General features: G+C 37.2%; 1 protein-coding gene across 3 annotated transcripts in view; it reads left to right on the forward strand.

Moving 5' to 3' along the window:
* gnao1a (guanine nucleotide binding protein (G protein), alpha activating activity polypeptide O, a) overlaps positions 1-15349 on the forward strand; it is an 81454-nt gene that overhangs the window by 49487 nt on the left and 16618 nt on the right. For all 3 annotated transcript variants that reach the window (XM_053499709.1, XM_053499708.1, XM_053499707.1), the window contains exons 4-5: positions 3063-3223; positions 13828-13956. In XM_053499709.1, coding sequence (XP_053355684.1) covers positions 3063-3223; positions 13828-13956 — 290 coding nt within the window. The remainder of the gene's footprint in view (positions 1-3062; positions 3224-13827; positions 13957-15349) is intronic.

Genomic DNA, 15349 nt, shown 5'->3' on the forward strand with positions numbered 1-15349 from the left:
CTCTCTCAGCCTCTCAGAGCATCAAAAACTGTCAACGAATTAAATTATCAATTAGTTGAGGACATCATCATGCTCGATTGTCATGCGAACTATGAACATTCTGATATGTAGTTGTTAGACTTACTTTAGTGAAGTGACACTGCATCCACGCATTGAGATCCAGTATGAGAACCTGGATTTCATTTTATTATGAATGCACAATTCTGTAATGACCAGTATGACCTCTGATGCTGATCTGGTGTTACAGACTTTACTGATGTCTCTGTGGAACTAAATTTCTGTCCTAGCTTAGAACCGATACATATGAATACAGAAGGAAAATGATAGCCATGAAGACTGAACTGAAATCTCTGCTGGCCTGTAAGTGCAGTCAGCCTCAGATTGGTTTTCATTGGAGACATGTGCTTCCAGGAAACTGAGAGTAATATCAGTTCCATAGTGCAGCAGTAAAAGTAGCAACTGATTTTGTGACAATATTGAGTTTTTCAGCACATAACAGAATCTAAATAGGGAGTATATCAAAGATCATGGGATAGGTTGTTGTAAAAGCTCTCACGCCTGAGGCCTGAAACCTCTCACGCCTTGAATAAATGAATGCTGATGTAGGACAGGCCCCATTCTGTTTGGCCTACGCTTGGCTCTTAAAGAGCTGCTACATGTTTCATTAGGGCCTGATCACAAATTCAGCAGACAATCACATGCCTGATTCTTCTGTTCCTTCAATGGCATGCTGAAGAAAGAGGTGCAGCAAGTGTCGTGACAACCTTCCTGCAAACCAGGACATTCCATTTCCTTGAAAAAAGGCATAGTAGTCACAAGGTTTCATAGACAAACAAAAAACAAATCTGTTAAGATCACTCCTTAGTGAAATGGAAAAGTAGTTATTTGTTCTACACTGGTTAGGAGGACAAATAACCTAAATTATTCCATGTTGTTGGCCAGAATTTCACAGTAACAACACTGTTAAGTTTTAATCACTCAGTTACAGCCTACACGGTTACTATTTATAGATGTTAAAAGCACCTTTATCGCACCTTCGTGTTTTTGTTAAATTATGTTTGCTGACCCTGTGAGTGTATTACAGTAATTACACCTTTACAGTTGCAGCTGTTACCGTTACTGTAGTTCATAGAACATGCTAGTAATGTGTGTGTGTGTGTGTGTGTGTGTGTGTAAGAGAGAGAGAGAGAGAGAGAGAGAGAGAGATAGGAGTTCTAGAAGGTTTAGTCCTGCTGAGTTCAGAGGACCTCCTCCCAAAGGTCACTCTCACCAGGGGAGGAGGAAAGGGAGCCTCACCTCAGCCAATCACGCGGGCTCCTGCTGACCATGCTCACCGCCTGTGGCCTTGCTGTGGAGATGGCTGCTTTATCAGAAGCTGCTGACGAGTCAAACGATGGACTCCATTTTGGTCCCTATAAAAGAGATTAGAGCAATGGAATTGTCATATTAGAACGATGTATCGATCACGTCAAGATTAATGATCATTTATTCAGTAAGAATTGTATGATTCCACGCCCTTCCTGTCATCCAGTCCTTTCTTTTAGTGTTTTGATGGTCCAGTTTTTCTCACACGGAACAATGGATGAAGCAGAGTCTCCCGACTCCCCATCCTCTCTCTTTTCTTGCCTTGTATTGTGAGGCACTCAACCCAATCCCTTTTCCACTCTCTCTTTTCTTTGGTGTGTTTCTCACACTCCTTGCATTGGTCTCTGAATTCATAGTTGGATTTGTGTAGGGAGGCTCAACCCCTTGATAGCAACCCCTTGAGGGCTGTTCTCATCTTTGCATCACAGAGAAGCTAAAAGCTAAATGCTTCCTTCATAGAAAGAAGGTTTAGGGCTGTACTAAAGTGGAACAGCAGAAACAAAAGAAAGCGTTGCTATAAAGCTGAAAGTGTTATTGACTGAGACCCCGGAAATGTGAGTGGTAGTTACTGGAAGAAGGAAGTTAGGCAAAGGTTTAAGAGGTGATTAGGAAAAATATATTATTATTATTTTCCTTAAATGGTGTATACACACACAGTTAGCATTGACTATATGAGCTAAGAACATGTGTGGATTTTATTCTTCTCCTGTCCAAGCCCTTCGAGCTGTGTACTGCAGTAACTTGGAACCTGGGATTTGGTTGGCAGAGATATCCAGCATTAAATCTAGCAAAGCGTGTAAATAAAATAAATAACATAATTTAGCAAAAAAAAAAAAAAAAAAGGAACCGAATTCCTGTTTGTTTCCTTTCTGTGGACTTTATAATACATATCAGACCAGAAATAGTTTAAGACCTTTTTGTAAATGTATGTTCATTTATGTGTTGGGTTTATAGCACAGTATGGGCTGACAGGAAGCATGTGAAATTAGTGCACTAGAAAAGTAGTGCCAGGGATCTCTCTCTCTCTCTCTCTCTCTCTCTCTCTCTCTCTACACATGCACAGCACGTTCTTGGCTTTAATTGCCTTAATTCCTGGTGCTACCTCTTCCTTCTAGTGGGACTCGACACAGAGCATTACCGTTCCCAGCAGCCGTGCTAAAAGGGCAAATGTGTAATGATGTTTGCTAAAAATCTGTTCTAAGCTCAGCTGTCCCTGTTCTTCTACTGCAGTAATCTTGATGAGCAAAAGGCCACACCAGATCCAGCGTCAGTGGATCACTATGTGCTGTACAGTGTTAAAACCTTGCCCTCTTTACTGTCTGAAATAGAACAAGATGTGTGACGTGGTGCCCAGTGCTGAGACTGCTGTTCATTGTAACTCAGTCAGTGCTGCCTGATAAGATCAGTGTGACATCCAAACAGGAATGGAAATGTTGTACTACTTCTTCCAGTGATAGGGGTCTTTGTTTGAAGTAATCACTGTTTTGGCTCGTGTGCTTGATGTGCAAAATAGGCCATGTAATGTCTTGTTTGTTTAATCCAATCAATTTCTTTGTGTGTGTGCGTGTAAGACATTAATCATTTCCTTTTCCTAGATACTGTATAATGGGGTTATTAATCCGATTTTAACTAGGTTGGTCCATTACAGTGATCACAAGATTAAATGTTAAATGTGTGTGCTTATGTGTTCTTTGCAGGCTGATGCGAAGATGGTTTGTGATGTTGTGAGTCGCATGGAGGACACCGAGCCCTATTCTCCTGAGCTCCTGACCGCCATGATGCGCCTGTGGGCTGATTCGGGCATTCAGGAGTGCTTCAGCCGTGCCCGTGAGTACCAGCTCAACGACTCAGCCCAATAGTGAGTATTTCCCCTTACGATCTTCTAATTAAAGATTAATATGCTAATAATACATCATCTCCGATGAAAATGAGCAATATAAAATGCTTTGAATGTTTTATGGAGTTCAGATTTCTCAGAGCATGTCATACATGCATATCACATTACAAGTCCGTTTCTGTATTAAAACTCTATTCAGGATGCTCCCACAGTCAGTTCCTGAGTCACTATTGGTTATTGGATCCATGCACAGTGAATGGAGAATTTCACATGGGCTAATTGTGATCTTTGCCATCGCCTGGCATTAAACAGCTCCACAGAGAGAGATTTTTTGCATTTTAATGTCAAAACAACAGATACAATTACAGGCTGTGCTGAAGAAACATGACTTGGTGTGCATGTGGACTTGTTTGGGGCAAAGCAATTGAATGGAATAATACCGAAATATGTGAGTCAGCAGTCATTTTTGATTAAGCGCTATGGTTTGCTTTAATGGCATGGGAAACTAGTGCTTATGGAATGCAATATTTAGAAGTTGACAAATTACTTCTTTAAAAGATGAAAATGTGCCGATAAGCTGGAAATAGCTGGAAATGTTGTTTAATTGATGATCAGTGTGCACTTTTAGTTGATCATAAACTATATGGTATTACACTATAATTATGTACAAAACAGCAGCTTGTGTGCCCTTGACAGATCTGTAGTGGTGCAGTGGGAATTAGCAGCAAAAAAATCTGAAAATGTTCCTGTCTAAATTAGGAACACTAATATCTCCCAATTCAGCAAATTTCTTACACATTTGCACAAGGAAATGTGTCAGAAGGTTACGGTTAATTTATCTGGTTACGGTTAATTTATCCAATGATTTTTATTCCAAAGTCAAGTTTTTATTCACTTTAGGCAAGGTTGTAAATTAGAAAGATCTTCATTACTTTATAAAGGTGGAATTTCACAGTCTGGCAATATATATTCACTGAACTTGCAGATTGCAACCAGGTTTTTGATTTGGACAAGTGACCTGACACTTACCTACTTCCCGTTTGCTTTTTTGATTAGGTGGAAAATAGAGCTCTGTGAAATCAATGACAAGAACATAATAGGGCAGTACATTTTTTTTAATGCAGCCCATTTTAGAGGTAACAGCTATCCCATCGATTGCTTCCATTACAGTTGGAATTCTTTTCATTCTAGTCATTGAACAGGGACTTGCTTCTTAGAGGTAGCAGAGCATTAATGCTGTCGTAACAGAGAGAGGACATATTTAAATAATAAGGTTTTAAGGATCATATCACTGTCAAGACACACCCTAAGCATGCTCAGTTCTTTTAGGATCTGCAGGATCTTTAAAAAAGTTAGTTTCTAGTTGCTTTTTAATCACTAATCATTAAATCATTATCACTCTCTGATGATTTCTGAGTTCAGGTTAAAATGCATTAGAAGGTATGCTCTATTCAGTATAGAGCACAAGATTGTATGGTCTACTATTTTGTAGTGTTTAAAAACATACTGTAGTAGAGAATTGTGTTGTTTTTTTTTTTTTTTTTTTAATCCTATGGTGCACCACAATAGATAGCCACTCATAATTTTCACATAAGCCTTAACTGATGGATAAAGTAGAGCAAATATGGCAACTCATTTTAAAGGAGTGATTCTCCAACAAATTTGAGGTGCATATAAGGTACCCTAGGTCTTGGTTACTATAAATCTTGCTGCTCTTCACACTGACCGTGTAGGCGTCACCTAAAATGAGAATCATATGTAAGTTGACAGGGGTTGAATTCCATGATGTATGTAGTACAAATTTAACTTGTTTTTTTCCACAGAAATAGCTGTATGTCTAACTGAATCTAGCCATATGGGGAAAGAAAAGACTATTGAAATGCATTTTTTTATGGAATGACGGTTGGAAAATTTGACCTCGAATGCTTCCATTGTACTCGTTTTGGGTGATAAATTTCACGGTTGGTGTACACAGCAGGAAAACTTACAATGACCCAGACCTCTGTAATGTTCTTATATGCACCTCAATTTGGACGTAAGACAGGCTTGACAAATGCCAAACTGTTTTTTGATTTTTATGGTAGCTCACACTCCGCCTATAGTTACTTTAGTGACTATTCTAGTGATTGTTCTTATGTGTAATTATGAGAAACATCATTACTGTTACAGACTCCTGAGCAAACCTGAGGTGATCTGTCCAAAATTGTTTAAATCACTCACCAAATCTGGTTCCCATGATCATGTATTGCTAAGTGCTCCTGAAATGTTAAGTGTAGGAAATAGTGGGTCGGAAACAGCTGTTATGGCACAATCTCAGATCTTTATCATTGCCAACAGCTATATCATAAACACATTGTTTGTGCTTTTAAATTTGATCATTTGATCCATAATGAACAGTCATAATAAGTGTAAGCCTGAAAAAAAGGCATACCTGTTTAGTTCAATATTAACAATTCTGTTGTGGGTTTGTATATAACCTGTGACTGGTGTTGCCAGCTTTCTAAAACTAATTATTTAATTCATCACTTTTAAGTAGATGCTTAACCCAAGTCATGGCAAGGGTGAACTCATAGTCTGTCCTGGGAACACTGCGTAGAAAAAAAAGCCTGTGCTGGGAACACTGTGTAGGGGAAAAAAGCCTGTCCTGGGAACACTGAGTGGTAGAAATGCACCCTATCACTGGGCAGCATTCACACATTGTATTCATTCCTAAAACTGTTTATCATAGCCAATCCATCTATCTGTTTTTTTGGAGTGGGCAGGAAACCCAGAGGAAACCCATATTCATTCAACTGATTTATAGGCACTAGAACAAGGTTATGCAAAGTTTTGCATATTCAGAGTTTTATGCTCATCCGCTGCATGTATTTGTAGCTAAGACACCGAACATAAAAATAAAATAAAAGAAATAAAAGCATAAAAGCCTCATTCTGTCCTTTTTAATAAAATAATACCTAGTCAGGTCATGAAGTATTATATAAAATGCTTATGCTTGCACAATATTAAAATTAATGCTTCATCCATTTGACTTTTAAGTGTGGCAATAGAAGAGACAGCAGCTATATCATAAACACAATCTACAGCTAGATTTTGGCTCATAAAACGTATTCATGCACAGATAAATTTGCAGTGCAAACTTGCTGATTAGGGGGAATTTCACTGAAATTAATTACATTTACATTTCACTCGCTGAAAAATTATTACTGAGCCTTTGTGTTAAGCAGCACATCTATAGGTGCTAAAAAAAAAAAGCTACAAACGGAAGATTAACGAATGGATAATGTGTACATTATAGAGAAATGTGTACACAAAAATTTTTCTTAAGTGAAGAGAGCATAACATATTCCTCCTGATGGTCCATTTCGTCACAGTGGTAAGGTTTCACTTTCGTGCATGTTTGCATGTGTGGGGTGGTTTTTAGGACACGGTCGGCTGAATCTTTATTACATCCACGGGATGGCCAGTGTGATTGTGACAACCATTGTACATCAATGACCTTTGTCTGACCCCAGTCTGTGGGTCTCTGTATAAAGGTGTGCCTCCTCGCTCAATGGTGAGGCCCTACGCCTCTGCTCTGACATCAGGAATTTTGAAATGCAGTTTAATATAATCAGTAGATGACCTGGGCATGCAGCTGGTTTTCCCGCTTCCCACAGGATGTACTAGAGAGTTATAACAAGATGTCTCTGGCTTGATGCCCTATTATCGTTTATCCTCCACAGTAACTTTCCATTGTTATCGGCAGGAGCTCATCTCCAGCTCAGTACTTCACTTTCCATTTGCACCTTGTGGCTCTGCTTTCTCTTTTTGTCCCATGCTTTTCTAATTTTTTTTTCCTTTCATGGCTGTGATCCATTATCTGTTCATCACAGGGAAACATTGATACGGTAAATCTGGACTAATGACAATATCTGATGTTTAACGTGTACATTCAGCACTGTGCAGAAGTCTTATGCACCCTATAATTTATATACAATTTGTTCTACATGTTTATTTTTTGACTTCTGCATTATTGAGTCAGTACAAAAATTTCCTTTTTTCCCCAATCAATTTTCAGATTTTTTTCCTTACAGTACTGTTAAGTCCTAGGATGATTATGTATTAAACATGGAACCTGAAATAGACTAAAACAGTGCCACATCTTGCTTGCTAATTTGTGCAGCCAATTTGCTTAAATATTAACCCTTTCAATTCTAACACTTTCTGGTAATATTTATTTTATAATTAATTTGTCAATGTTTTTGTTTTGCCCTGTTTTATTTCAGCATCTATCCAACTCTCATCTGTTCCTAATCTCTTACTCTCTGATTCAATAATCTGTTATTTCTCCAATCTCAGGGAGTGCTCTCTCTCTCTTTCTCTCTCTTCTTTTTTCTCTTCCTCTCTATCTTGCTCTCTCTCTCTCTCTCTGTGCTGATGGGATGCAGCAGACAGCAGGCTGGCTGCTGAGAGGTGTTGCCAGGCAGAGCACTCAAGAGGCAATAGAGGGAGGGAGGAGGTAGAACAGAGAGAGACTGAGAGGAAGAGAAGTGTGTATGTGCGGTTTGTACGAGGGGGAGGGGGAGAGCTGGCAGGCAGCCTGACTAGAGAGCCATACAAGCTTCCCATATTAAAAAGAGAGGGGTCACATAATAAGCACTGCACCCAGCCCCTTCTCTAATCCACATCCCTTCTACATCCTTTCAAATCCTACTGTTTACACCTCAGATTCGTCCAGCAGCTTTATACTCTACCCAGGGTTTCTCACAGCCAGATAAAGAAGACTAAAATCATGATACAGTAATCTTTAATGGGTGTTTATTGCTGAAGAACCTATTAGTTTGGAAGAGGTCATGCATAGAAGGCTATTGGTAAGTGATGTCTTGAGAGCCCCCCAAAAAGATGACATGTTGGAAAGTTAAATACAAATATATTATTGGTTATAATGATTAACTGTAGTGTATGTCAGTATAAAGTACATTCCTGTCTTGAATCAACAAAAAAGTCTGTCTCTCAACTGGGTCTGTCAACGGGTAAAGCTTCTTGAATGTTTTTTTCTTTAAACTGTTAAAGGTTCTTGGGAAGTAATTATAATAGAAGTAATAATAATAATAATCATTTCAGGGTCGTGTAATATATATGTGTGTGTGTGTGTGTGTGTGTGTGTGTGTGTGTGTGTGTGTGTGTGTGTGTAAACACAGTAAGAGATTAACTGCCTGTTGTTGACTTGACATGGGTAAAAAATATAAGCATCTACGACCCCAAGCCAGCCTTTCTCTATTGCTGCATCATTAGTTAAACCACAGTAATAATCGTTCCTTTTACTTTTTTTTTTTTTTTTTTTAAGAGAACAGTTGTAAAGCAGGTCCACAAAAAAATACACAAATGACATAGATGTATACAAAACCGTCAACACTGAAAGACATGGTGCTAGAAACAGGTCTTTGATGCATGTGTGGGTGTCATTGTAACTGGTCCATTAGTTTTAACTTGTTATCCAGATAGAAACACTAGCAACAGTACAGTATTTACAGAAGCATCTAAATTACTATGAGCTTCATCATTTCACCTTGCTTCTGGTCACTGACCTGAAACATACTGTTAAGTTTTTCGAGACCAAATAAAATTCTAAATCACTTGACCTGAACACCACCAACTGTGTGTTTCACTGAAAATAGTTGAAAAACATCACAAAAGAACAAAAAGTTCATCACAAAATACATACATGTGCACATATCTGACAATGATGGTTTTTGCCTGCCAGATTATGATTAAGATTATTATAAAGATATGATGACAGTATTTAATAATAATGTCTGATTAAATTTTTTATGCCTCACCTACACCTCAGTTAAACACACATGGGTTTTATATATGCTTGTCAAATGCTGTGTGAAAATATGTACATCTGACCCTCACTGTATTTAACTCCCTTCCTGGTCAGCAAAGTCTCACAAAAAAAGTGAGAATTTGCACTAAAGCCTATAAAACATTTTACATAAAAAACAGCTTAACGTCTATAGTGAAAAGTAAGCTGAATATGACCATGTCTTATAAACAATGGCTGTCCACTTTAATTGGAACACATTTATGTGTCATGTGGCAGCAACACAATGTATGAAATCATGCGGATACAGGTCAAGAGCTATAGTTATAATGTTCCCATCAACCGACAGAGTGAGGGAAATGTGATTGCTATGGCTTTAACTGGGGCATGGTTGTTGGTGCCAGGGCTGATTTTCATAAACTGCTGAGCTCTTGGATTTTTCATGCACACACCTTCTATCTAATGTTCACAGAGGATGGTGAGGAAAAACAAAAACAATGCTTTTGTTTAAATGTCCAAAAGAGGTCAGAGGAAAATTGCTAAATGTTCAAGGTCAGAAAGGTTATAGTAACTGAAATAAAGATTTGTAGAAACTGGACAGTTGAAGCAGAAAGCAATCACCTGGCCCTTTTTTCATGGCCTCAGAGTTTTGTTCATGACTGACATGAGTGAAACTGGATGTGGTCTTCTGCTTTTGTAGTCCATCCACTTCAAGGTTTGATGGGTTGATTTTTGGAGATTCTTTTCTGTTCACCATGGTTGTAAAGAGTGATAGACTTTTTGTTAGCCAAGTCTAGTGTGGACATTTTTGTCTGTTCTCTCTCATCCGTAAGGTGTTTCTTCCTGCAGACTCTCGGCTTACATTTTTTACCACACCCGAAGATCAGCAATATCTGAAATAAACCACCCAGCCCATCTCATACTAATAAGCAAGCCATGGTTAATGTCTCAGACATCACACCATGGCCTTATTTGAATCTCCTGATTCAGGAATGGCAAAAAAAATCACCGGATTCAGAAATTTATTCCTCCTCTATATGCTTATGCGACCTGAATGTTCCAGAAGCACACCGAGAGAGAGAGAGAGAGAGAGAGAGAGAGATATACAGACTTTACAATGACTTTAGGATATAGTAAGCTAATACAAGCTCATTGTTGTTCATGCTTAACTTTATTTGAAGACAGGCACTAGAGCAAAAAGAAAAAATATAGAATTTAAATTTATGATTTTATTTCTACTGGAGAAATATTTTACACAGGGTAGCTCTACTTTCACTTAAGTAAAGGTTTTGTGTGGTTCCATCACCACTGCTCATTGGATAGCTGCACACAACCAGGTACTGTAAACATGTTTTAGTTAAAGTGGCCACTGAATGTATATATAAACCCCTTTTTTCACAGAATCAGTGGCACTCTGAAAATAACTCTATTCATGAAAATTCTGTACTAGTTAAAGGGGTAATATCCATGACCAAATAAGATCAAAAATAGCAGAATCAGAACAAAGGATTTTCTATAGTGTGTACACTACTGTTTAAAAGCTTGGGGTCACTTGCAAATTTCTTTGGTTTAGTTTACTGATTTATTTTCTACATTCTAAAACAATACTGGGGATTTCATGAAATAACACATATGGGATTAGGTAATTACGTAACAACAAGAAAAACAACAGTTAGTTGTTATTTTAAGACACAGAGGTCAGCCTTTCTGTAATAGTTCTTGCAAGAACAGTATTGTCAAGCATTTGCAAAATCTGTCAAGCACCATAATGAAACTGGCTCTCATGAAGACCATCCCAGGAGGGCGAGACCAAAACCTACCTCTACCGCAGATGAGAGAAGTTCATTTAGAGTTATCAGCCTGAAAAATTACCAATTAACAGCACCCCAGATTAAAGGCGTTATGAAGTCTATACAGAGCATAAGTAGCAGACACATCTGACTATTAACTGTTCAAAGGAGATTAATGCATTTTTTGGGCACCTTCAGCATTCCTTTACAATGTAGAAAGAAATAAAAATCAAGAACGATCATGGAGTTAGAAAGTGACCTCAAACTTTTGAACGGTAGGGTGAATTTTCCTTTGGATGCCTTATTTGTTAAAACCAACATTGCTAAATAACATCAACTTCAAGAAGCCTTGTTATTAATAAAGTAACAAGAATGCAAAGTGAAAAGGATCAGTAATCACAGTGATAAGGAAAATGGAACAGTGAAAAGAACAAAGAAAGTAGAAACAGGATAACTAAGTAAAACATACAGTGCAAAAGTGTTAACCCTGCAATTTTTTTGACTTCTAAATTATCAAGTTTTTGAACTACATTTTAAAGAAATGAGCAGAACTGTTAATAAACTAATGCAGAAAAATGTTGACATGTAGCATAAAGTTATAGATGGATTACGTGCAAACATAGAAGCAAATCACAGCCTTCAGAAGAAATTACAGAGTTGCCCTAAATGCTGTCCAAAATGTTTGGTTTATTAATTCAATTTTATTTGTACAGATCTTTTACCAATTTTCATTGTCGCAAAGCAGCTTTTTACAATTAAAAGAAAATTATGGAAATTTGTATGAAATGGGAAAAATATGTATGAATCTAAATGCTTAGATAGTCCTTGATCTGCAAGCCAAGGGCAGAGGAAGAAACTTTGAGAGGAACCAAACCCAGCAGGGAACGCATCCTCATTTGGGTAATAACGGATAGGAGGAATTTTTTTGCAGCCATACTGTGTTTTCTGCTCTTTATAGCAACCTTTTTATGTAAAAAGAAAAAAAAAGAAAATTGAACTTAATTGCATTATGGAATCTTCCTACATATGTATAAGACTTTTGCACTGTACTATATGTGATCTGACAGGTGATCTTCATAGTGTGAAATGCCATGTGTTGTGGGCATCCAGCTTCTGTCATATGAGCAAACTTCATGCAGCAGTTCTCAGGTATACATGAAAGAGCCTGTGCCCTTATGCAGCTCTATAGGACACAAGCTTTCAGATTAAACATTAATGATTTTAGTTTCGCCCAGTCTCATGTACAGTGACCTCTGTGGTTGTTGAAATGCATAGCAGCGCTTATGTCTGTTGCTTAATGGAAGGCACTTGTTTGGGAAATTCCATTTACCAGAACATTTTTTTCTACTCAAGGCCTAGGGCATGAAAAAAGCTCTGTCAGCCATTTCACTCTTTTCCTGCTGCTTATTCCCTCCCACATTTCCATCAATCTACTTGTCCACTTTTTTCTATGTAGGCAGGCCAAGTCTTCAGGGGCTGAAACTAATGAGCTGCAGTGGGGTTACGGTTGCACAGTGCAGCTGCAACTGTGGCAGCTTGGGCACAGTCCCATGTCATATTTCCATAACGGTGTTATTAAACAGTGATCACTCATTTATTAATGAGTGATACAAACAAACAGTCCTAGAAGCAGCATTAGTTGATGTTAAGATGTGCTACACATTTGCAGGGCATTTTTAGGGTGGGGTGCAGGTGGATAAAGTGTCATTTTAAGTCAACCGTGCTGGTGGAATGTTAGCACAGGCCTGCCAAATTCTTCATCTCCTCAAGTGTGCATGGCTTTTAGACAGAGAACGACACCAACACGGTAAAGGAAAAGAATTAATGTGTCTGTAGTGCTTGGTGTACATTACTTGGTGTTTAATACCGTCCATTTTGTTTGGTTTGTTTGGTTTAAGCCTCACAGTAACTAATCATTCATCCATAAACACACCTAACTGAAGGCATGATCCAGTGAGAAACTGGTGCAGATTAAGACAGATGATTAGTCGGGTGATTAGGTTACTGGTAATGCTGAATGCTGAGTGGTTGGAACAGATCAGAGGGGAAATAAGGTTGCTGTTAATTTTATTAAATAAACAAAAAATTTAAACCAATAATAAGTTGTGTAAAATTGTTTAAATTTTCATGAATGTTTAAAAACATGTTCATTTTATCACTTTGTAAATATTCTCTTTGTATCACTTTGTAATAGATTTGACACTTTTTAAGCCTATTTAATATTCTAGGGTCAAAATTTTCAGCCTTTTTTCTGGTTTTGAACAAAACTCAAAAGATCCCTTCTCAGCACACACTATTTGGTGGCATCTCCAAAAAAATTTATTTTACATCTGTTAAGTATAAAGTTGAAAATTCATTTGAGTCAAAAGCAAATGTGAATGTGGGAAGGGGTGCAAGCTTCCAGCAAGTGTTGGCTAATATCAGAGAGTTTAAAACACCTGCACAAATCATTCCAGGGTTATGTGTGTGACTCATATCCTGTTTTATCAAGGAGAAGAAGCTCTTTGGTGTGTTTTTGAGTGATAACCTGTATTCGTGTACTCCGAGGTTGGCAGGTCTGGTAATATAATATAATTGGCATGAATGTCACTTGTATTCATGTCAGGGTAATATCATGTAGGGATAATAATATTATTATATACAAACCTGGTGCTTCACAGGTACAACACTTTCTTGACAATCATTCTTGAACTATGTAAATTGATATTAGCATGCTTTTTATACAGTAAAATTTGTCAATTACTTTTTTTTTTTGCAATTACTTCCAAAAGCAGTGCCTCTTTCTTAATTTGTAAAATAATATTTTTTTTATTGTTTTCTCATTCATGTTTTTGTGTTTTGTGTGCAACAAGGATGCATTGGCTATAAATAAGAGTTTGCAATTTGTATAAGACTATATGTCTAGCCTTTTAGGGTAAGTCAAAAAGAGTGTTATAAGCATTGAAGTGAGAATTTTTATTTATTTATTTATTTATTTATTTATTTATTCAGTTTTTTTTAGACCTTCCTCTTTGTCTGTCTGTTCACAGTTACCTAGATAGTTTAGATAGGATTGGTGCGGCAGACTACCAGCCCACGGAACAGGACATTCTAAGAACCCGAGTGAAGACAACTGGTATCGTCGAGACCCACTTCACCTTCAAGAACCTGCACTTCAGGTGTGTTTCTCTGTCTGTCTGTTTGAATAGTCTAGATCTGTTAAAAATACCATAAAATTTAGCGGTTAAACTATTAAATGCTGACAATGTCCTATTTACACACTCCTAAACCTCTGGTGAGCAGGCTAATTTGTATAATGCCATTTTTCTGTTTTTCCTGAGGGAAAACCAATAATGAAAGCATGTGAGAGTAACAATCTGGAAACTACACACTTGTGTTTAGAGGATCTTGTTACACTTGAACTGATTCAATCCTGGGTTTCCTTATATAGTTCATTATATAATCTCTCAACACAGCACTATAAGTAAGGTACATCACTACAAAGCCAGCTGTCTATGTCTAAGTCTTAATCTTGGGCCTGAGACAAAATTATATTTGGTCCAAAATATTTTGGTATGGTAATTGGATAAATTCATAAGCTTCTAAAGCGGTGGCATAAAGGCCCCAAAACACTGTTAAGAGTGCTCATGAGTATTTTTATGTAAATTATAATTAAGTTAATTTAAATGTTTAACACTACATGGCAGAAAAATATTATTAATTAAGATTGACACTTTTTTAGTCTTTAAGGGTTTCCTATAGTTTTGCCTTGGCTTTGAGGGAAATCATTACAACACTGTTGTATGTAAGCATGCTTTCCACAGTTGTTTAAGTGTATAGGAAGTCGTCATTCATAGTAACACAGGAATCATTTCAACTTACACTGTCCATAGCAATGTATGAAAACAGGTTACATATATGTATTACTTTTCAGAGAAATAGAGTGTGTTGGTTCTCTGTAAGACATGCAAGTGCTTATTCAGTTTATATATATATATATATATATATATATATATATATATATATATATATATATATATATATATGTGTGTGTGTGTGTGTGTATGTATAACAGATCACTCTAATGTTAATTGACATTTAGACCTCAGTCTTATAGCAGTGTTGTTAAACTTTATTACCTCTTGTTCCCCTTTACTTAAAACAGGCCATTAACCTGAGCACTCAAATAGATATATTATTGTACACATATAACTGTTTTGGAGGTTTGTATGCGTTTAATATAGAATTACATATCTATATATACGAATCAGTCTTAAGATTAAAATCAACTGCCCATTATAGAGTAGGTTTGCCTGTGCTGCCAAAGATTAAAGTTGCAAAGTGGCACCTGCATGGATTTGAATGAATTGTCCTGCACATCAAAAGATGCTTGATCAGAATTAGATCTGGGAAATTTGGAGGCCAAATCAGCAACTAAACGTCTTCAAAAATTTCTCAAACTATTCCTGAACAATTTTTTAAGTGTTTTTGAAAGAGGCCCATTGTCCATTGTCATAAATGGATGTACTTGGTCTGCACCAGTGTTTAGGTAGGTGTTCAAAGTAATATCTA

Source organism: Clarias gariepinus, chromosome 7 (genome assembly GCF_024256425.1).
Source record: "Clarias gariepinus isolate MV-2021 ecotype Netherlands chromosome 7, CGAR_prim_01v2, whole genome shotgun sequence".
Classification (NCBI taxonomy): domain Eukaryota; kingdom Metazoa; phylum Chordata; class Actinopteri; order Siluriformes; family Clariidae; genus Clarias; species Clarias gariepinus.